This window comes from Artemia franciscana, chromosome 1 (assembly GCF_032884065.1).
Source record: "Artemia franciscana chromosome 1, ASM3288406v1, whole genome shotgun sequence".
NCBI lineage: Eukaryota > Metazoa > Arthropoda > Branchiopoda > Anostraca > Artemiidae > Artemia > Artemia franciscana.
The window spans coordinates 20430900-20454977 of record NC_088863.1 but is presented as its reverse complement, the minus strand read 5'-3'; the positions used below and the strand labels follow the sequence as shown (position 1 = coordinate 20454977).

Genomic DNA, 24078 nt, shown 5'->3' with positions numbered 1-24078 from the left:
TTATTTGGAAATATTGATTTTCTTTATTGAATTCTTATTTGGAAAATTTGCAAGACGCTGACGACTAAAATTACGTTGTCACGTTCAGTAATTGAACGTGACAACGTAACGTTGTCAGAAACTTGGCAGAAACGATCATTAGATGAAATTCTTATTTGGAGATATTGAGGTATCGAATTGACCTGTTATGTATTTAGTTAGTAATTACTCCCTTATGGAGTTAGGATCGTTGAAGGTAATGGAGCGGTTTAAATCAACATCAGATTGTTTTAAGCTATTTTAATATATGTCTCTGTTTTAGGCCAGCTGGATGGCAAGTATGTCCGAAAATTCAAGAAGTTTCGTAAATTCTCTTGAATTTAATTCAAATGAGGCTCTTTTAAATGTTTTTGATGTGGAGAATGTAAATTTTAGCATAAGAGGAAACGATGTTATGGTTTTTCTTCATATTCAAAAAACTGGAGGGACTCAGTAAGTATTTCAATGTAAGTTTGAATTTCCAAAGTTTTTTTTTCCAAAACTTTATACGATATTATCAAACTCTTGCTTGAAATCATGTTTAAATATTGCAAAATCTTGGCTTGCATTTTCAGAATCTTGTGAGATGCTATGACAATTCATTCCGGTATTGCCTAAATCTTGCAAGTTATTATCAAAATCTAAAATGATGCTAGCAAAATCGTTTATGATTTTGTATTATCAAGCATTACCAAATTGTGCGTAACATGTTCAAAATCAGGCCTGGAATTATCACATATCTTTTCAAAAATTGCTACATTATCAAAATCCTAAATGGTATAATAAGAATCCTCTATGATACTATCAAAATTTTACAAGTATTATCAAAATGTTGCAAGTTATTAGCAAAATCATGCATGGTATTATAAAATTATATCTGATATTAACAAAGATAATATCATTTTCAGGTAGTATTAAAACCTGTCTGATATCGTCAAATCTGTCGTCAAGTCATCTGCTTCTACCAAATTTAACATAGTGAGATGAAATCTTGTCTGTCATTATCAAGATTACCAAAATCTTGCCTTTTGTTACCAAACTCATGCATGACACTGTCAAGATTAGCCAAATCTTGTCAAATATTACCTCAACACCCCGCTCTTTACACTAAAGTTTGACTCTTTCTCTCAACTTAGTTTTTAAAACAGCAAAAAACTTAATCGTAAAGAGCGCGGATTTGAGGAGGGAATAGCCCCTTTCATATACAGAGCAATTTCTGTTCGTTTTAAGTTTTAATGTCGCTCCTTACTTTCAGTTAAAAAACTTGTTATTTTTATTTAATTTCTGAACGTTTTTGAATTAATGCATGTTTTAATTTTTGATCTCCGCACATGAATAATTAAAACGAAATTTGCATATTAATTTTTTTTGGCTAAATGGCTTTCTCATAGTTTTGATCGGACGATTTTGAGAAAAAAGGAGCGCGGGAGTAGGCCTAGTCACCCTCCAATTTTTTGGCTATTTAAAAAGGCAACTAGAACTTTTAATTTTTTACGAACGTTTTTTATTAGTAAAAATATACGTAACTTACGAATTAACTTACGTAACGAACTTCTATATTCGTTTGTTTTTATTATTTATGTGAGGGGGTTCATCCCCTCTTCAATACCTCGCTCTTTACACTAAAGCTTAAGTTTTGTCCCAATTCCTTAAGAATGTCCCCTGAATCCCAAAGGCCGCAGAATAAATAGTTGAAATTAATAGAATTACTTTAGCGTAAAGAGCAAGGGATTGGGAGGAGGTAAACCCCTCATAGGCGCAATAATTTCTGTTCGTTTAGTTTCAATGCTGCTCCTTATTTTCAGTTGAAAAAACTGTTTCATATTTATTTTTTCATCGTTTTTTAAAAATGCTAAAAAATCCTGTAACCCCTTCATGGAAATTTTCTTCTCCCATTACCTCCATGGAAATTTCCCCCTCCCCTCAACCGACAAAATTCTCCTGAAAGCGTCTGTACACTTCCCAATAGCCATTACTATATGTAAACACCGGTCAAAATTTGTAACTTGCAGCCCCTCCCACGGAGATTGTGGGAGAATAAGTCGTCCCCAAAGATATAGTTATTAGGTTTTTCTACTATGCTGAATAAAATGGCTGTCTCAGAATTTTGATCCGGCGACTTTGGGAAAAAATGAGCCTAGGAGGGGGCTGAGGTGCCCTCCAAGTTTTTGGTCACTTAAAAAGGGCACTAGAACTTTTAATTTCTGTTAGAATGGGCCCTCTTGCTACATACTAGGACCACTGGGCTAATACGATCACCCTTGGGAAAAAAAACAACAACAAAAAAACAAATAAACGCGCATCCGTGATCTGTCCCGTGGAAAAAAAAAATACAAAATTCCTCATCTTTGTAGATACGAGCTTGAAACCTCTACTGTATGAGTTTCTGATACGCTGAATCTGATGGTATGATTTTCGTTTAGGTTCTATGACTTTTAAAGGATGTTTCCCCCTATTCTCTAAAATAAGGCTAATTTTCTCAGGCTTGTAACTTTTGATGGGTAAATCTAAACTCGATGAAATCAACATTAAAATGAGATTCTTTTGATGTAACTATTGTTATAAAATTCCGTTTTTTAAAGTTTCGGTTACTATTGAGCCGGGTCGCTCCTTGCTACAGATCGTTACCACGAACTGTTTGATTACCAAATCCTGTTCAATATTAAAAGTCATGTGAGATATTATAAGAATTCTTTCTAGTATTAACTAAATCTTGCAGGTTATTATCAAAAATTAGAATGGTTTTAGCAAAATTGTGGGTGGTACTATCAAAATATTATCAAAGTCAAAGTATTATCAATATTATCAATAATACTAAGTCAAGTATTATCAAACATCTTGCAAATTACATTATCAAATTTTTGTATGATATAATGAGAATCCTATTGTATTATCAAAACCTTACGTGGTTTTATCAAAATTGTACAACCTATTAACAAAATCTTGTAAAAATTGTGGTCCCTAGAGAATTCTATACTTGTAAATGACACCACAAATGGTTTTTTTTACTTAGGTTACATTTTCTTAACTGATTTTGAGCTAGGTTCGTTTGGGCTTAGTAAGCGTACGCGTGCATGCTTAAAAAGCCCAAATCTTGCCCATTCCGTAAAATCCTCTGACTCCTCGTAACATCTTGCTACCTGTGAATATCTGTGGCATCAGTTTTCTATCAGTTGGTGACCTTTGGAAAACTAGATGTTTCCAATTATTTCGTATCTTTATGGAGTATAGCATTCCTCTTTTCTTCACATGAAATTTAGCAACTTAAAAACTGTCTTTGTTAAAAAATTATTTTGTACTTAATGTATCTTGATTTTGCACTATATTCATGGCCCTTGGGAGCTTTTTTGTACAGGTTTTTGGACCTAAAGTGTGACCTGTCTGTTTTTAAAATTCCAATAGGGCCAAAGAAACCATAGTTTAAACGTAGGGGAGATAACAAAGGGGTTTCATGGAAATGTACCTCTTCTTTCCTGAGGGCTAATATTAGAAATTCAAAATGACCTATACCCTAAAATACTACGTGTTTGGAATTGACAAAAAAATGGCTTTGTCCATTGAACTTTTTTGAGCTACGCTCCTATTAAACTTTCCAAGCATTCAAACCTTGGAGTGAACTAGCATTGAAATCATGGGCGACTATAGGGGAAAAGAAGCACGCTAACTACCTCCAGGGGCAGAGGAGCAAAAAATACTAATGTTTTATTGCTGTTCTTCGTCCACTTAACATAAATTCTGTATCTGCAATTTAGAATCCAAATCAGGGACTAGTTTTATTGCTGTCTCCTCCCGCCTCCTTACCTAACATAAATTCTGTATCCCCTGATTTGGAGTTCCAAAAAAAAAGTCAAGCTTAATATGTTAGAAAATCGAGAAGTTCGATTCAATCGACAATTTGTTTTTAAGTTGTAGAAAATCTGCCTAATCCTTACCTTTAGAGCTGTACCGCGGAGAGGGGCTAGTAAAATTGTTTTTTATATGAAAACTTTCTTTAAAATTCAACAAAATTCTTATTAAAATTTTCAACAAAGTTTTAAAAATAGTGACAACTATTCATAATTAAAAGTCGTGGCCTTTGTAATCGTTGCTAGCATACTCTCTCCCCCCCCCGACTCCCAGAGAAAGTCTTAGATCTCCTGTAAGGGCCGGAACTGTATACGTCTATGGTGATCAGCGTTTCCGCATCAGTTGTGTGTCTTTGCAAAGTGACCTTAAAAAACTAGATGCCTCTTCGTATTTGGCCTCCATATAAATATATAAATATAATATTTCTAATTTTCTCCCATGTAACTTACTGAGCAACTCTAAACTACAATCATAAAATCTTTTTTTTATAATTAGTATGCTCTGGTTCAGATTCAGTGTGATACTACAAATTAAGGTGGTGGAGGAGTGTACGGAGCTCTGATGGCCACAGATAAACTGGTGCTGTCGTGAGTTGTTGTTAGCAGCAGTAGTAGTAGAAGTGTTCTTGTTCTTAGTATCGATCTAGAAAATGGTCACGAATCCCTGATGTAAAAGATTTTTTTTCAGATTTGGAAGACACTTAGTAAAAGATTTAGACCTTGAGCGACCATGTAGCTGTCATCATGAGAAGAAAAGATGTGATTGCCTTAGACCAGGAAAGAGTCGTGAAATTTGGCTTTTTAGTCGCTATTCTACTGGATGGAAATGCGGTTTGCATGCAGATTGGACGGAATTGACAGAGTGTGTAGATACAAAGCTGGATCAAATTGAAGGGGGAAATAAGAATCGAAGGTTTTTTTTCTGATTTTCATATAAACTTCAGAAAGTGGATGACGCATGGATGGATAATAGATAGACATATCTATTAATAAATGAACTAACATCATTTTATACAATCCTAATTAATGCAAGATTTGCCTCTCACTCATTTTGACTATGTGTCTTGGCTTTTCTACAATTAGCCGTGGATTGATGCCCACAGCTATTCGATTTTAATTCGTTGGTTTTTGAATTAAAATCAAATAGTTGTGGGATCGAGCCAAGGCTAATTGTAGAAAAAGCCAAGAGAAATAGTCCAATTGAGTAAAAGGCATGTGTGGCATTGACCCCCTTATTAGGATTTTCTAAAGTGATGCTAGTTCATCTGTTAATATGTCTATCTATTATTCGCCCATGCGTCATCCCTAGGGCAGTAGAACTAAGGTAGATAGTCATACAACCTATAGTTTTCCAAATGTATGGTTAAATGGCACAGGAAAACGGCGGGAGTAAGTGTGCCTCTCTTATTGAACCAATACTTATTTGTTATCATTTAGCAAGTCACGCCTGCCTAGAGTCTCAGGCAGGCTGACCAAGAATTTAAAATTGACATAGGACCATTAAATTGCCTAGAATGAGAGGTAAACAAGGCACGCCTACCTATGCTCTTAGGCAGGTTGACTCGCAAACATTTTCAGGCCAAATTTTAATAAAATTTTCATTTATTAAAAAAAGATTCCTACTGCGCCCTCTACTTGATTTTAATAAAAATAAAATTAAAAAAACACCCAAAGTGATTGTATCGGATTAACGAAGCTTCTTGACTACTAAGGTCCCTGCGTCGGCCCTGCGGTATATTTTTGCAGCATGATACGATCTCTGGGTCCCGTATTACCAAGCTAAGGTCAAACTCACTGCGCCACCCCAGGACACTCAAAGGGATTTTACCCGTTAGGTTATTTATTTGAAATCTTACGCCATTGAAATTTATGCACCCGGGGCAAAGTTGTCCTTCTGTCTCTCCCCTCCCCCCTGAAACGGTCTTTGACTTCAGATGTAAATTTGACCAAGTTATAAGAAACAGCGGAGAAAACTGAGAGAGAAAATATCTTGGGGCTTTTGATTTTAAAGCCTCAATCATCTCACGGGAAAAGTATCTAGGATTTTTGGTGTAAATTGAAATAATTCGGTATTTTTGCATTGTCTTAGTCAATTTGCTGCTTCAAAAGTAAATTATGTTCATGGGCTAATTTTTCATTTTCTTTTTTTTGGCATCTGTCCTTAGTTTCTTTTGAATTACAAATTTATCTTTGAAAACAAATCTAGTTAATCATTCAGATTTGAATGGCTTTTTGTCGTTTTTCAGTTTAAATGTAAATCAGCTGACGGAAACATTTTTTGGATGTTTTGGTGCTGAAATTTAATTTGATGTCAAATAGTTCTGCATTTTAGTATGGACTTACTCGAATTGGCTTGTAAAAAAAGCAACATTGTGATTGGTGTCTAATATTAATCCTTATTTTCAAAAAAACTTCCTTTGAACTACAAATTTATCTTTGATGAATACACTTTCATGAACCATTCAGAACCAAAGTCGGCCACAAAGTGAAACAGTAGACCAAATTTAAAAAGAATACTTACTGGTCGTTTTTTATTTTGAAATTTGAATCAGCGTAGATTACGTGGGAACCTTCCTAACTCACAAACTCCTCGAGCCAAAGACAGACGCACAGATATCGAAGCCTGGCCCCTCTTTTCTGTGCTGTTGTGCTGCGGTAAAAACATGAATGCTAATATTACTATGAAAAATAATTGATAATATTCTTGGATATGCTCGAGCAACGCTTCGAGGTAGCTAGTTATTTTGGCAATGGTGGATATTGGAGGGGTTCACCTTTAGTCACAGAAGAAACGCGTCCTTGTTGGGGGCGAAATTTGCTTAGGGGTGATGGTATTTGTCCTCTCCAAACCCCCCCCCCCCCACCGTAAGACCCTAGTCCCCCAGCTGAAATTTAGTTTCTTCAAAAATGTTATCAAAACTAAGATTAGCCTGTGTAATTCAAGCATCCAAAGAAACGGGTCGGTACATCTTTGGCTTTATGGTGCTACAAGGGTCATTTTTCACTGTGATTTTCACTTGATTTGGGGGGATTGGCTCCAACTTTGCCCCCCTAGGATTTTGATAAAATTACGCCACTGGCTCTTGGGGCGAGGATATATTAAAATGGCTTGGTGGGAACGTACCTTCTCTTTCCTGTTGACTAATATCGGGCTTTTGGGCACGTATTGAACTAGGTTGCACCTGGCTATTGTAAACTCACCCATGGAAATGTCTTCTTTATTTTACTGTCCTTTATTTTACTGACTAATTTAGTCTCAGTGGTACATATAATATCTGTTTCAACCGAACCCACTAAATAAAAAATCAGTCTTCGCAAGACTGTGCATATTTAATAGATCAGCAATGTGTCGCTCTGTATTTGAATATTTGAGATTGGACTTCTTGGTATTTTTATTGACTAAGAAATAATTTATGAATGTAAGTTACTTAAAGTCAATCGTAATTTGGTTAAACTCCCGGGTAATGTGGAAAAATTCTCGCATATAGGGAAATCTAGACCCGTCATGCAATTATATCCAATTTCTAATGTAAATTCAAGATGATAATGAACAACTGAATTCGGACATTTTTATATTTCTATGGACTAAGAAATAATTATCAAAAAAATAAATTACTTATTGGTTTATCCTCATAAGGTTAGACTTCCAGGTGGTATGAAAAAGACCCAACATATCCAGATAGATACCCGGCACATCAGGATACCGCTTTTCTAATCTATTTCTTATATTACTCTGTATTTGAATATCTGAAATTGGACTTTTTTGTATTTTTATTGACTAAGAAACACTGCATGTTCCTTCTCCTTTATCCAAGCCTGGGACTGGCTACTGACGAGTTAATCCGACAATAGGCGGAGTTAAGTCCTCGCATCCTCGCATATAATGAAATCTAGACTCGTCATATCACGATACCCAATTTCCAATATAAATTAAAGCTGATAATGAGCAACTGAATTTGAACGTTTTTATTTTTTCTATGGTCTAAGAAGTAATTAAAAAAATATATATATTACCTGTTGCTTGATTCTCATAAGGCTAGACTCCTGGGTATTGTGAAAAAGACCCAAATATCCAGATAGATACCTGGCACACCATGATACCCCTTTTCTAATCTATTTCTAATATTTCTCTGTGTATGAGTATTTGAAATTGGACTTCTTGGCATTTTTATGGAATTTGAGATAATCGTTGAAAGTAAATCACTTGTCATTAATCGTCGTTAGGTTAAACTCCCAGGTAGTGTGGGGAAGACCTCACAGATAGTGAAATATAGAACCGTCATACCATGATACCCAACTTCTAATATAAATTAAAGATGATAGAGAATATGGCATTCGCATCTTTCTATATTTTCTGCGGACTAAGAAATAATTATTGAAAAATAAATTACTTATTGGCCGTTGATCGTCATAAGGTTAAACTCCTGGATGGTATATCAAGATAGTGTAATGTAGCGCCCTGACATACCATTTACCCCATTTCTAATATACTGCTAATATTACCAAGAACTTAGTGAATATTCGGAATTCGGCTTTTAGGCTCTCGTTATTACTACTATTTCCTGGTTGTTATTAATAATAACCAGATTATCTTTAATTATGAAATAAGAAACTATTTAATTCCCTTTAATGTAATGACGTCAATAGCTCTTCCCCCACTCCCTTCCCCCTAAAAAAAGGCTGTGTGTGTACTTCCACATTTGTAAGGCCGTGATGGTGCAACCATATGAAACGTAATTATATGTATCTCTGGTTTCTAGGTATCTTTATGTCACGTTCCTTCGGGACCCTGTCTCTAGGTTCCTTTCAGAATTTCGACATGTTCAGAGAGGGGCAACGTGGAAGAATTCGAAGCATTCCTGTAACCATCGGCTAGCCACCAAAAATGAACTACCACCTTGTTTTGAAGGTTAGACCCTTTTTTCCTTTTAACAAATACCTGACTGGTAGGGTATTTTCAGGATGACCTCTCTTCCTCGATTCTTCAGATAGCTACTGGAAGGTCACCTTGGGGTTTCTCGCATCTCGAGTAGGAAGATGTGCAGGCAACAGTGACATCATTACGAGATTACCAGAAACTCTGTTGTGGAGGCTCTAGGTTCCTCTGGGGGCACAGCAGGATTTAAAATAATCTAAAGTAACCAAAATCTAATATTTTAATGACACACAACAGTAAGCCATAGATATGTGACATGATATTGGTGGGTTTTTTTCTAATGTAGTTTTTAATGCTGATTACATAACTGAAAACTGTTTTACTTCATCCCTTCTTGTTTTCAATATATATTTTATCTTTTGACGAATGGTTAATGCGCTATAATTGAGACCGTCTCCCCAAGAGGACAGTGATTCGAGCCCTCGTGCTGCTGGTTATTTGGTTGGAACGGAGGTCATTGGCTTGACTCTGCAAGCTCAGCCAGAGTCGACACAGCATTTAAATGTGTACCTGGAGAAATATGGGGAAGGTAAATAGGGAGGCCGTGCGAAAGCACAGGATGTCTGACCCCTCAGGTCCTGCTCTCCCCATTGCAATTCCTGGATGAAGGGGCATGGAATGATGATCAGCACCACTGGTAGGGATTGCAAAAATCCAACACCGTAGTATTTACCTTTTTTGAGGGGGGGGGGGGCATTTTTCGTATATAACACCACAAAGAGATGTTTAAGACCTCACTTGGGATTTAACTACATATGCTATGCAGCTTATTGTTGGATGTGTAGTCATTCAATTGAGTACCCAATAATCTCCTTAGGCAGTTCCTCTGGAGAACATCTAGTATTTCATCCATGATCTTTTGAAGTTCTTTGTTTCAGAGCTATACTTGACTACTAGAAGGATCATGTTTCGATTAGTATCGACAATAGCCAGCCATAGATATCTGGCATAATATTTGTTGTTTTCTAAGAGTTTTGCTTGCTGGTTACAAATCTGAAAAATTGTTTCACTCTACCGCACCACGGTTTCAAGATATCTATAAAAATATATGTTTTCAAAAAACTTATATTTCGTAATCCCTTTTCGTCGGAATTCCAATGTAAAAATAAAATGTGAGAAAGCTACTTCAAGTACTAGTCGGTTTGTTTTGATGTTTTAATATGGCACTTCATGATAATGATTTTTTTTTATAATTAATAGAATGAAAGTTACCATTAATGTTGCCATAATTATTCTGGAAGCTCTCCATAGAGAGGAAAGTGTATCTTAGGGACATTTCTTGTTATTGCCGTCACATGGTCAAAAACCGTATGCTCATACATGCACACATAAAGAGGATTATCCCCCTCCCCCGACTAGCTCGGTCAGAAAGGATTTTATTGTATGTATTCGAGAAAGTTCTCATTTCGCTCTTTTCATTAGTACCCAAAAATAATTCAGATTTTCATAGATTTTAGAAAAAACTTTTAAATTTTCTAAATTATAAAGTTTCTATAGCTGTAAATAAAGAAGAAACTTTGTTTAAACAAGTAAGGGTAATATCTCACATGGTAGTACTTGCTATCAAATCATGAGTCCACAAAGAAAAATACATAGTTTTTCATATAAGGTAATAACATATAAGGGTAATAGCTCACATGGTAATACTTGCTGACAAAGTATGAATCCATAAAGAAAAATACGTATTTTTTCATATAAGGGAAATAGTAAGGGTAATAACATATAAGGGTAATAGCTCACACGGTAATACTTGTTGACAAAGCATGAATCCATAAAGAAAAATACATAATTTTTCATATAAGGGAAACAGTAAGGGTAATAAAATATAAGGGTAATAGCTCACACGGTAATACCTGTTGACAAAGTATGAATCCATAGAGAAAAATCCATAATTTCTCCAACATTTTGTATATTTGACTTAGAAGTTTTCACCCTACCTTGTGTCTCAAACTCTTTAGTATGTTATTAGAGGTGATCCTAAAGGACCAAGGACATCAAAAGAAAAATTTTTGCCCTTAGACCCGTCCTTTATTAATTTATTCCTGAAAATCGGGATTTTCTAACAGTTTTCTTTAAGTAGTTTCATAATTTTGAAGTTTCAATGCAGTGCCAGATTCTCGGCAGTGTTGCCATGTTGGAAAGTAAAGATAAAAAAGATATAGACGTGTAAGTTAACGCTCAACCAATTTAGGTTTGTCTCTTGTACTTTGGTTAACATTAGCAGCAAGTTCTTTGCACGTTAAAGCATCAACAGTTTTCTGAGGAAAATGTCAGCTCTCGTTGAAATTACCAAGAATTTCAAAACTGGTAAAACATGTGATTATATGCCTTTTCTTAAAGTTTATGGGGTATCTGGAACTTACTTGAATGGTCTATTACGTTATTGCAATGCCACTGCAAGAATCTGGTCATTTAATAAAAAATAATAAAACTAATAAATTAAAAAAAAAGTCCAATTTCACTCATGTCGGGATTTATCGCTATTTTTTAAAAATAACCTCATATTACGAGCTTGGTATGTGTCCTTTTGGTATTTTATATTATTCGATATAAAATTATGCTATTGCAGCTAATAATCAGGAATTTATTTTCTCCAAGAAATAATAGTTGTTAGAAAATTTATTTTGCCGCACTTTAAGCTGCAGTTGCTTAAGGGTTTAAAATGAAAGCTAACTCAACCAATCAAATATCCTTAACACATACTTCTTCAAATCATGCCCCCTTTTTCCTGCCCTATTCTCTCTGGTATGGCTGTTATTAGTGAAAAAAAAATTTTCTGTGCCACCCTTACAAATGAGCTCGAATGGGGGATACTCACTGTATTATTGATAAGTAAGCCAATACTTCGCTGTTCTTGCTTTAATTCCTTTTGCAAATTTAAGCGCCATAGAGTGCATTTTTTCTGTGTTTGACTATGTTTCATTGGAATATGCATGTTCCCTGTGTTTTGACCAGATTTAGTAGCAATGTTTAGTGATCTATTTTAAGAGATCTCAAATGGACCATACATATTCTAATATTGTTAAGCAAACTATGTCTATATCCTCCATGTATACCGTCCATCTTCGAAAGATCATTCTTTCATCCATCTGTACCTGTCATGCAATCTTTCATTAGACTATTCATGTACATATGACACCCTGGTTCTTTGATCAAACATAGTGATAATATCGAGTGACCTCATTTAGACAGTATCGTTGAACAAACTAACGTATCGCAATTTTTGCTTGAACGCTGAATAAATTCAAGTGCCAGTAAAAAAAAAATTAACGTTTCACAGTTAAAAAAAAGTTTGAAAGAATAGAAAGATCATAGAAGTCTGCAGACCAAGATTAGAATATTGGAAGCTACAATGATGACGAGTGTTCAAATATGGCTCTGAAGCATGGGTGCTCCGAAAAGCAGATGAAAATTTACTAGATGTTTTCCAGAGAAATTGCCTACGGATTGTTCTGCGTACCCGGCTGACTGACCGTATTTCAAACAGTAGGTTGTACGAAAAATGTTGTTCAATCCCGCTTTCTAGGGCTATAATGAAAGAAAGGTTGAGATGGCTAGGCCACGTTCTGCGGATGAAGGATGACAGATTGCCCAAGATTGTCCTTTTTGGCCAACCGTCTGGGGCTACACAGAAAGCAGGTCGTCCTTGTCTGGGTTGGGAGGATGTCATAAACAAAGATTTAAAGGAAATAGGAACTTCCTGGGAGGGTGTAAGGCCTTGAATAGATTAGGTTGTAGGAGGAGCGTGCGTAGCTGTGTTGGCCTCAGGTATACTATACTGTGTATACTAATCATGTACTCTTTCGTTTAACCATGTCTGTCCTTGTGAAACTCCGGCATTTCAATCCAACTTAGTAATTATATCAAATTACCTCAACTGAACCATCCCAATTGTAGTATTGTTAAGCAAACTGGCCCATTCAGGAGTGTTGAACTCCTGAATAAATTCAAGCGCCATGAAGTTCCTTTGAGTGTACCTCTTTTCATTGGACTATTCCTTTCCCGTGTGAAACCAAAGTCGAACTTAGTAACAGTAAGTTTACAACTTAAAACAAGGGTGCTATATGAATTTATCGAGTCATTGAAATTCTGCGCTAAGCCTAAGAATATGATGCGAGAAAAAAAAAAAACCTTCAAAATTCTAGTCCACAAATTGATTAAGCCAAATTATCCAGATTCTGGGTAGCTGTGTGCCTCAAAACTTCCGTTTGGCTGCCTGTGTGGAAAACTTATTATTTTCTAGCGCAGTTATACAATATAATTAAACATTGATTTAAAAGAGTTCTTGTCTCTATTGCCCGTCTTTCTTTCTTTCTTCTTTCTTTTTGTCTTTTATATTGAATTTTATGGGATTAATGAACACAGTTATTGCTAGTGATAGTTGCGCTAGTGTAACTTTAGGGAGAGTTTCAAATGCATAAAATCGTTTTAATAGGAAAGAAATATCTTTTTACAACATTATTTGATTTGAGTAAACTATTCTAAATAAGTTTTTAATGTGATTTGAGAAAGTAATATTTTCCATTTGTTTTTCCAATATACTATTTTTATAAGATACTATTTTATAAGGTACACTGGTTGGAAAAATTTAATATATATATATATATATATATATATATATATATATATATATATATATATATATCTATATATATATATATATATATATATATATATATATATATATATATATATATATATATATATATATATATATATATATATACTGTGACTGTCGGAAATTCGTGAATGTTTAAAATACTTTTTTTCTTATCTTGAATTTAGTCATCTTAAACTTTTCCAATTTAGCACAAGGTTTGGTGATAACAGGTTAGGTTCGATTAGGTTGGGTTAACTTAGATTTTTAACCCATTTCTGATATTTATAATTTAATCTAACCTAAACTAACATTATCTAACATAACTTAAACTTTTGCAATCGTAGCTTGCACAAGACTGAAAAGTAGAGAAAAAGCAATTTCGGACATTCACCAGTGAATGTTGACATTAATCAGATCTCATATATATATATATATATATATATATATATATATATATATATATATATATATATATATATATATATATATATATATATATATATATATATATTTATATGTATTCTATTACGCCATAGCAACAATTACTATTATTGCAGGTGACAGATGGACAAATATAACTCTGGATAGTTTCATGTCTTGTCAATATAATTTGGCACTGAATCGGCAAACAAGAATGTTAGCAGACCTAAAAGTAGTTGGGTGTTACAATATTTCCGCCATGAGTAAGAGCGAGAGGGGTCGATTACTCTTGTCTAGTGCCAAACTCAACTTATCAAAAATGCCCTTCCTAGGCATCACTGAACACCAGCAAATGAGTCAATATATTTTTGAACGAACTTTTAAAACGAAGTTTCTCTTTCCATTTGAGCATTATAATAAAACGGTTAGTAGTGAAACTTTGAAAGAACTCACGGAAGAGCAGAAGCAAACGGTGTTGGAGTTCAATAGTCTAGACGTGGAGCTGTATGACTTTGCTATGAAACTGTTTAATAACCGATTTGAGAAACTTAAGAAACTTGATGATGATTTTGAAGCTCATTATCAAGAAGCTCATAATAGTGGACAAACGTTTGCGTGGGATTTACTTTCTGACGAAGACGTGGAGATTTGATTAATCTCTTCGAGAAAAGTAAAGGAAACAGGTATCTTGATATTATATAGTTTGCTTCAATTCTCCATTGTTTTATTTTTATTTGTTATGCTTTTTATTCTCTTCTAGAACATAAAAAAAAGAAAAATAACGCGAGGGCATCTGAAACTGTCCCATAATCGATTTGAAAAATTTAAAAACTGGACGAGGATTTTGAAGCTTATTATCAAGAAGCTCATAGTAGTGAACAAATGTTTCCTGTGGGATTTGCTTTCTGACGTGGAGATTTGATTAATCTCTAGAAGAAAAGTTAAAAAAAAATGAGATTATATGATTGGCTTTAATTATGCATTGTTTTATTTTTATTTGTTATGTTTTTGTTATTATCTTCTGAGGACAAAAGAAGAGGAAATTAACTCAAGGGCATCTTTTACCTTTGTGTTTTGAATCAAGGGCGTCATACGAGCCCTTCTGAACTCCAGCTCCTCAATAATTCTTCTTTTTCATGACATTATTTTCATGGACAAATAAAATGGTTGAAACTCTGATAAAACTTTCAGCAGAAGGGACCTCCATCACGTTGAATCGACGCGTCTCTTAAATCTAAAAGTGAAAATTTCTACTTCATCAAGATAATAATTTCGAAGATGTTTAAAGATTACCTGATTCGTCTCTTTAGAGCTTACTCTTCGAAAAGAGGTATTGTTTGTTGTTGCCATGTCTGTCTCGAGTGCCATGTGACCCTTCAGAAGTCCAGCCTACTAATTCCGATTCTCATAGTTTGACTTCATATCATTATTTTCGAGGAAAAATAAAGGGGTTGAAATTGTGATAAAACGGACATCATAGGAATCCCCCAACGATTGAAGTCTAGGTGTTGCTAGCAGCTGAAAGTGAGAACTGAGGTGATAATGTTGTGACATTTGTTATATTAACTGGTTTTTCAGAGCTTATTTTTGAATAAAGACGGAGAAAAAAAGGTCTTACTTAGGTTCAAGAATTTTCTTTCAGTCCTAGGTAGTTGGGTTCACCCTATCTACTTCTCCCGGTCGTTACTTTAACAAGCAAACAGAGGCAAAAGAGGCACCCCACAGATGGAATTGAGACCTCATTTTTATTTTAAGGGAAAATTGTGAAGTAATCGAAATGTTAACCAGCTCTTTCCTTTCTTTTTTAACACCTCGTCTCCCTGTACCCTCCAAAGACATTCGATCAAATTTAGAGATATTCATTTTTTCAAAATGGTTGAAAGGCCGAAATGTATGCCTGATGACATGACCTCCATATACCGTAGGGTAAGGGTCGTAAATAACTTCAATTGACAATTGTTTAAATGTAGTGACAATTGCTTTATAATGTAGTGTTAACTGGGATTTTGAGCTAAATCAAAAGACACTATCTGCATCTTCGTTCTCAAAGGGCGCATCTGTAATATCTCCTGAATGGTTAAGGGTATTGTGTTCAAACTTTCAGGAAACGTTTAACTAAATAAAACGACACCTTGTGCATCCAGGTTGTCAAAAGAACGTATCTTTCGTTGAACGTAGCTCTCGAATGGCTAAGGATATTAAGCTGGAACTAGCAGGGAATGTTCAACTAAATCAAAAGAAATTGCGTGCATCTAGGCTGGCAAAGGCCATATGTGCAATATCTTGAGATGGCCACCGAAAAATTTAGTTGAAACTGTCATGGAGTTTTGAGGGGGATATTGAAAAAAGTAAAAGAAAAAACTACTTGTAACCAGGTTATCAAAAGGGCGTATCTACAATACTCAAGAATAGATAGCATTATGCTGAAACTTTCATAAAGTGGAAGGGGGGATTCTGAACTAAATCACAATACACTACATGCATCCTGGTTGGCAAAAGGGCCTATCTTCATTATGTCGTGAAGGACGATGCTGAATAAATAAAAAATAAAAAACACTGTGTATCCTGTCAAAAGGGTGCATCTGCAATATTTCTTGAACGACAGAGGGCATTAAGTGGAAATTTTAATGGAAGGTTTTATTCACCTGAAGCCTCATGCAAAGTTAGCAGTTTGTCCATCAGAATGTACATTTTTAGGAATCTACCCTACCACCACCTAAACAATGACTCCCCCCCCCTCATAAGACCTTATACGCAATTACATGTCACCACAGGTAGCATAACTTAATTACAAACAAGCGAATCACCTTGGTTGAATCAAGTACTGACACCGTGTGGCATTACTTCTTTTGCAACTGGGAAGCATAAAATATAATAATTGATACTTTTAAGTCAATAAGCTTCTCAGAATTTTGAATTGATTGCAAATTTATCTTCTTTGAGGTGAAGTTGTAGTTTGGTTCCCAAAAATGATAAAAAACAAGACTTTCCCCTGACCCAATGAGCTCCCTCCCAGTTATATTGGACCTTCAGTACCTAAAATATTACGTATATAAGGGGGTTCGTCCCTCCGCAATATCTTGCTCTTTACGCTAAAGTATTTTTAGTAATTTTAACTATTTGTTCTACGGCCTTTGTGATTCAGGGGTCATTCGTAAAGATTTGGGACAAAATTCAAGCTTTAAATATAAAGATCTAGATATTGACGAGGGGGGCAAACCCCCTCGAATACATAATAAAAATACACAAATATAGAAGCTCGTTGCGTAAGTTAATTCGTAAGGTACGTATGTTTATTGCTATGAAAAACGTTTGTAAAAAATAAAAGGATCTCATTGCATTTTTAAGTAACCAAAAATTAGAGGGCAACTAGTCCTCCTCCTTCACCCATTTTTTATCAAAATCGTCTAATCGAAACTATGAGAAAGCCATTTAGCAAAAAAGAATTAATATGCGAATTTTGTTTTAATTACTCATGTGCGGTGAGCCAGAATCCATACTTGTATTAATTCAAAAACTTTCAGAAATTAAATAATAAAAAAATTTTCAACTGCAAGTAAGGAGTGATATTAAAACTTAAAACGAATAGAAATTATTCCGTATATGCAAAGGGTTGCCCCTCTCAACGCCTCGCTCTTTACGCTAAAGTTTTTTTATTTTAAAAAAAAGTAGAGTTGCGACAAAGAGTCAAACTTTAGCGTAAAAAGTGGGGCGTTGAGGAGGGTACAACCCTCCTCCTGGGAGGGTTCCCAGTGTGGAGGTACGACCACCAACTATTCTCTTTTGAAAATTTCATCACAAAAACAATGTTTCCATTTTGTTAGGGCACGGGATCAAATCTTTTTTTCAGCAGCATAGTTTTTCATGATGCGGGCGGGATTAGAAATTACTTTTTTAACCCCTAATGTTTAAGTCTTTTAAGTGCCCTCGTGCAGGGAACACTTTCTAAAGCTGTGTATTATTATTTGTCTTTCTAAAATTATCCCCGTGTGGTGGCACTGGAGGGTATCTGAAGAGAAAATCCAGATACCCTTGTGTTTCCTCCACATTTCCCTCCTTGTGTTTCCTCCGTCTCTTGATTACTTTGTTCTGAAGGTATTATCAAAATATCACCTCAGAAAGACAAACACTTAGCCTTAAAATCAAGCAAATTTTAAATTGGGATCACGACCCTCTTAACAATTTTTTTTAGGTAAGTGACCCAATATGGTCTCCCTGGCATTGTGTGTAAGGGGGGAGGGGTTTTTATTTTTAGAAGAAGTACTTTAAGCGCAATTATTCATATTTCTGCGTTTTATTGCCTGATTTTGTATGAGTTTGCTATTGTGTGGTTATTGAATGTCTCTTGGGGGAAAATTCCTTTCCCTCCTCTCCTTTCATAGTCTTTTTTTTGTACAAGCTTCTCTATGGGTTGGTCCTAAGGCAGTTTTAAGGGAGAAGTCCTTTCCCTTGCACAGATATGACGTCCAACAATTAACCTTTGAAGATTTCACCACAGAAGTGACCTCCAAAGGACATAAATTCATCCTCGATATGGATGAATTTTTTCTAATTGAGACCGTATTTTCATTTTCCTGGTTGAGGGATTAGGTCTAATATCAGTGGCATTAGATTTCTAGAGTGGTAGGATATTTTTAAACGTGTAATTTAACCTTCTTGTCTGTGTAAGTTTCCCTCTGAGGTGGTCACAGAAAAGTCTCTTGAGGAAAAATTCCCTTCCCTCCAGTGGTGTCATTTGGGAGGGTCAAGGGGGAGTCGCCTTCCCCCTCCCAATAATTTTAAGAAAAAGTTACTAACTGACTTTAAACTGTTGCTGTTTTAAGTTTCAACTTTGAGCAGATGATTTTTTTTCTTTATTCCATCCTCATTTTTAATACAAAAAACACAAAACAGTGATGTCCATTACACTTCCTAATATGCTCCACATTACATTTATACAAATATACCACCTTCGAAACCCAATCTTCAAGTAAATAGGTGAGCCTAGTAAATAGGTGGTCATACTCCTTGAGTTTTGGATTCAAACACTACCCATAAATATCCAACCGTCTCTATGTACAATACCATGCTGACTTTCGCTATTTTCTCTTTTCTCAATATTTGTTTTAACCAGCTCTAAAAAAATAATTAACATAAATGTACTGAGGATTGTTTCTGTTATCAGTCGTATTTTATGTAACGCCAGCTCTACTTGTGTAACATTAATTTGAAAAAAAAACAGGGGGTTTTCTTAGGGAAGTAAAGAGCGGAGCTGAAGCTTAAAACGGACAAAAATTATTACTTCACAGCCTTTGTAATATATATCGAAAAAAACTACTACAAATAAACCAACTAATTGTGTTTCTGAATATTTCTAGGATTATAGAAATCTAGCACTTTACTGAAAACACAAAATTCAAGTGTAAAAAACAGGAATATTGGTTTGGGAGTCAAAAGTGAGTATGTTGCCTGACAACAATAAACTGGCTTATAAAACTTTTCATAGTCTTACACCGGCTGTGGCATCAGTTACTTCGAGTATACAATTAAAGTATCTTAAAAGCTTAAGCGTAAAATTGAATATTTTGTGTAACAAATTCAAAGTAATTGAACAGCATACAGAAATATTGGATTGATTTATCAGGTAGCATTTTGGTCCCGCCACCTATAATACCAATACTGAGTAATATAAAATCTTAAATTGAAATACAATATGCTTTACTATTACTTGAAATGATGATCAAACTAGACATAATATGAATTCTGGAAATCCGGTTATTTCTCTCTATACAACAATGAATTATCAAAATGGCTCTACTTTGAACGTCTCTACAAACTGATCATAACATGTCCTTTTCAGAACCAAAACGAGAGCCAGTCATTAAACTGAGCCATTATGCAGAAGTGATACCAAATTAAACGAAAAAAAAAAATAAAGCAACAATCCTAAAATGGATTGTTGCTTTATCTTAAAAGGGATTGATGATATTTTTATTCTGTAAAAAGTATTCTTAACCAGGTTACTTTTACTGTACCAAAACTCCTATGCTATTTTGTGTTTTCAGTAAAGCGATAGTTTTCTATAATCCTAGAAACACAGGGAAAAATATAAGTTGGTTTATTTGTGTTAGTTTTACTGATATATATTAGATAGGCTGTGAAGGAATAATTTGTGTCCGTTTTAAGTTTCAACTTCGCTCTTTACTTCCCTCGGAAAAACTTTGTTTTTTAAGTTAATATTTATTCGTTTTTTTTATTATTAAAATTTAACGTAGAAACAACGTTGGCATGATTTTTTTTATTTGTGTGGGATAAATGTATGTTCATTTTAACTTTTAATGTCCCTCCTATGTTTCAATTGAAAACTTATTTTTAACATAATTTCTAATTGTCACCGATCTAGGGGAGATAAGAAAACCTCTAGAAAAAAGTGCAGAAAAATTTAACAGCTACAAAAAATTTTCATTCTATACCATAAAGTTCATTATCCCAACTTCCCAAAACAATACATTTTTTTCAGAAATGTTTGTTTTTCGGTGAACAGAAAGTTGTCTTTACTCGGCCGACTTCACCTGAAAAAGTCATAATGAAGGCAAGGCTTTATAAATTGCGTACCGACTAGCAGAAACTAGAAGGCTACTGTAACAAAAGAGAGCTGTTTAAGGGCTCATTTATACCTAATCGCTTTTTATGAATTTGACTTGATTACACATTCCCACAAAGTGCACTTTCGGTTGTTTCTCCCATTTTTTTCAAGTGAAAAAAGTGCCTTTTCCAATGAAATGACCAAAAAAGGTGTTTTTCAAAACCTAGACAGGAACAAAAAACTAAGGGGCAAGGACGTCCCATCCCCTCAGTTACTGCCGTTAGAACTAACACACAGGCTTCATCGCAGAGTAAAGTTTGAAGGTTCAATTCAAAACTGTTGATAATTCAAGCTTGATCTTTGGTACATTTTTAGTTGAAATTTTTTTAGTTTTAGCTAATTTGTTTTCACAATAATTTTTTACTTCTAAGATGAGTAGGCGACTTATGAATCTTACAAAGAGGGTCTAAGGGGGAGTATAATTGCGGGATCCTTATAAACCACCATTTAAGGGCTTTGGACCATAATTATTGCAATGGTACCGTTTTATGCTTCCAAACTCATCCGCTTAAGAAGTGGCAGAAGTGCCGTTTTTAGTGCTATATGGTTCGTGTTCGTGGTTGCGACCCGGCTCAATGGTAACCAAAACTCTAAAAACTGGAATTTTGATACCAATAGTTACATCAAAAGAATTGCATTTTAATGCTGATTTTAAATATATAAGTTTCATCAACTTTAGTCTTACCCATCAAAAGTTACGAGCCTGAGAAAATTTGCCCCTTTTTAGAAAATTGGGGGAACACCCCCTAAAAGTCATAGAATCTTAACGAAAATTTCACCATCAGATTCAGCGTATCGGAGAACCCTACTGCGCAAGTTCCAAGCTCCTATCTCCAAAAATATGGAATTTTGTAATTGTACCAAGAATTGATTAGATCTTCAGGACATTCTTAATCAAACAAGGCTCAACGACTAAGTTGAAAATGCTCACATCTCCAGAATTCAAGTGATCAAACAGTTGTGGTAACTGTAGTAAGGAGCGACCCGGCTCAATAGTAACCAAAACTCTAAAAACTGGGATTTTGATACCAATAGTTACATCAAAAGAATTGCGTTTTAATGCTGATTTTAAATATATAAGTTCCATCAACTTTAGTCTTACCCATCAAAAGTTACGAGCCTGAGAAAATTTGCCCCTTTTTAGAAAATTGGGGGAAACACCCCCTAAAAGTCATAGAATCTTGTTGTGTTTCCAAGTTGTTTTAAAATTGCAAAAGTTATTCCTGTCTATAAAGGTGGAGATAAAAATGTACTAGGAAATTATAGGCCCATTTCTTTATTACCAGTAGTATCTAGATTGTTTGAAAAATTGATAGTTAAAAGAATGGTTGAATTTTTGGAGAGTAAATCATTTTTTAATCCAAATCAATTTGGTTTTCGGAAGGGTTTATCTACTGAGCATGCTGTTTTATTTTTGACAACTTTTGTGAATGATGCGTTGGATAAGGGTATGAAAGTCGCTTCTGTTTTTCTTGATATTGTAAAAGCTTTTGACTGCGTTGACCATTTTATACTCATTGCCAAATTAGAAAATTACGGTTTTAGAGGACCATTTCTTGAATTACTGTCCTCGTTTTTAAAAGAAAGAACTCAATATGTACAACTAGGAGATAATGTTTCTTCAGTCAGTAGTGTTAAATTTGGAGTGCCTCAAGGATCTGTTCTTGGTCCCCTGTTATTTCTAATTTTTATAAATGATTTATATAGAGCTTTTAATATGATTTCGTATGATCTTGACATTGGATGTCACGGGGAAAAAGTAATTGTTCCCAGCTTTGCGGATGACACTCATATAACTGTGGCTGCACGAACAGGAATTCAGCTGTTGAGTCGTATTAATTCTTGTCTGGAGTTTGTACAAAATTGGATGAAGCTTAATAAGTAAAATTTGAATTATAGTAAATCTTGCTTTTTATTGTATGGTAGGAGCTCAAATTATTACCCTTGGATAGACAGACTTAATATTGCTGATATGAGTATTTTAAGAATAAATTGTACAAAATATCTATGAGTTTTAATTGATGAATGTCTCAGCTTTAGAGAACATATAGATTATATAGATATATAGAACATATAGAACACTCGCTAGGAATGTTGGCATTTTAAGAAAGTTGCAGTATATTTTCCCAAGAGATACAATATATTATTCCTTAATTCATCCTTATCTGCTATACTGTTGCAATGTTTGGGGTAGTACATTTCCTTCTCATCTCCATCGTGTTCGAGTTTTGCAGAATAAAGCGCTTCGAGTGTTATGTGGTGTAGGTTTTAAAGACTCGGTACAAAAGAGGTATATAGAATGCAAAATCTTGCCTTTAGCAGGACTTATTATTTTTTATCGAAGCCTGTTTATATGTAAATATTTTCAAAATTGTTTACCAATATGTTTTAAAAGTATGTTTGAATTAGGAAGTGATATTCATACACATTTTACGAGACAGTCCGATATAATTCGTCGTCCGCTTGCTATTACCCGTAGATCTCAATTTTCTATTCGGCATCTAGGACCCCATGCATGGAATTGTTTACCTACGACTTTAAGAAACATGGATAGTTTTTTTGAATTTCGGCGGGAATTAAAGCTATTTTGCCTTAATATTTATGGTTTTGATAGTTGAGTGGACCTCAAGTGGAGCCAAGATGTTGGTTTTGATTTTGGCGATACTGGTAAAGTGGTTTTAGTTTCTTTTTGTTTTGTCTCTTTTGAAGTGTAAATCCGTTTCGATTGAAATGCAGGGTAATTGATTTTTTTTCTTCTTCTTTCTTTCTTTTTTCTTTTCCTTTTCCTTTCTTTTTATTTTTTCTTCTTTTTCGTATTGTTTTATTTGTATGTGTATTGGGGTTGTAAGCCCAAACAAGCTTTGCTTCGGGCCATTTGCTTGTTTTGTTTTGTTATTTATATTAATAAACCCATCTTTCTCTCTCTCTCTCTTAACGAAAATTTCACCATCAGATTCAGCGTATCGGAGAACCCTACTGCGCAAGTTCCAAGCTCCTATCTCCAAAAATGTGGAATTTTGTAATGGTACCAAGAATTGATTAGATCTTCAGGACATTCTTAATCAAACAAGGCTCAGCGACTAAGTTGAAAATGCTCACATTTTTTTTAATGCTTCAGACAAAAACACTGTCGCTTGTTTAAATGTAAGAAAAATTTCCAGGAGGATTCTCCATGAAGGAGTATTTCTGCATGGGCGGGGAAAATTTGTCCGCCAAGTTTTTTCATTGTACACCACACTTTTTGTTATCTTTATTTTTTTTTAATGAAAAAAAATCCAAATTGCACATTTTGGGTGCCATTGGTATTTTACGATTGCCCTATTAAGTCAAATTTACAAAGAACAATTAAACATAAATTAGTTTATAAATGAGCCCATAACTAGCTCTCAATGACGTTCGCGTGTCCGGCCCAAAATGTCCGGCCTTTCCGTTCCAAAATGTTTCCCAAATTGCGCTTTTAATGCACTATGTTGCACTTTATGACGGCCTTATCGAGTCTAAAATGTTTAAAAAATTATAAGATATAAGGACTAGCTTTTATGAGAGCTTGAACAGGTCTCTTTGATGTTCCAGTGTCTCAATAGTGACGAAGAAAAAATATGAGAAAAACATATCACTGTTGCCCATGAAAAAA

General features: G+C 34.7%; 1 protein-coding gene across 1 annotated transcript; it reads left to right on the top strand.

Annotated features, from left to right (window-relative positions):
* The first annotated feature begins 305 nt into the window (after positions 1-305).
* LOC136026703 (heparan-sulfate 6-O-sulfotransferase 2-like) lies at positions 306-15436 on the top strand. Its single transcript, XM_065703463.1, has 4 exons — positions 306-471; positions 4552-4776; positions 8624-8772; positions 13957-15436. The coding sequence occupies exons 1-4, from the start codon at positions 311-313 to the stop codon at positions 14469-14471; spliced, it is 1050 nt and encodes a 349-aa protein (XP_065559535.1). The 5' UTR covers positions 306-310; the 3' UTR covers positions 14472-15436.
* Positions 15437-24078: the final 8642 nt, after the last annotated feature.

What these genes read in the sequence shown, in the direction of transcription:
- LOC136026703 (XM_065703463.1), top strand. Translation starts at nt 311, where the DNA reads ATGGCAAGTATGTCCGAAAATTCAAGAAGTTTCGTAAATTCTCTTGAA. An exon ending in CAAAAAACTGGAGGGACTCA is followed by an intron (nt 472 to 4,551) that starts GTAAGTATTTCA and finishes ATTTTTTTTCAG; the next exon opens with ATTTGGAAGACACTTAGTAA. An exon ending in GGGGGAAATAAGAATCGAAG is followed by an intron (nt 4,777 to 8,623) that starts GTTTTTTTTCTG and finishes TCTGGTTTCTAG; the next exon opens with GTATCTTTATGTCACGTTCC.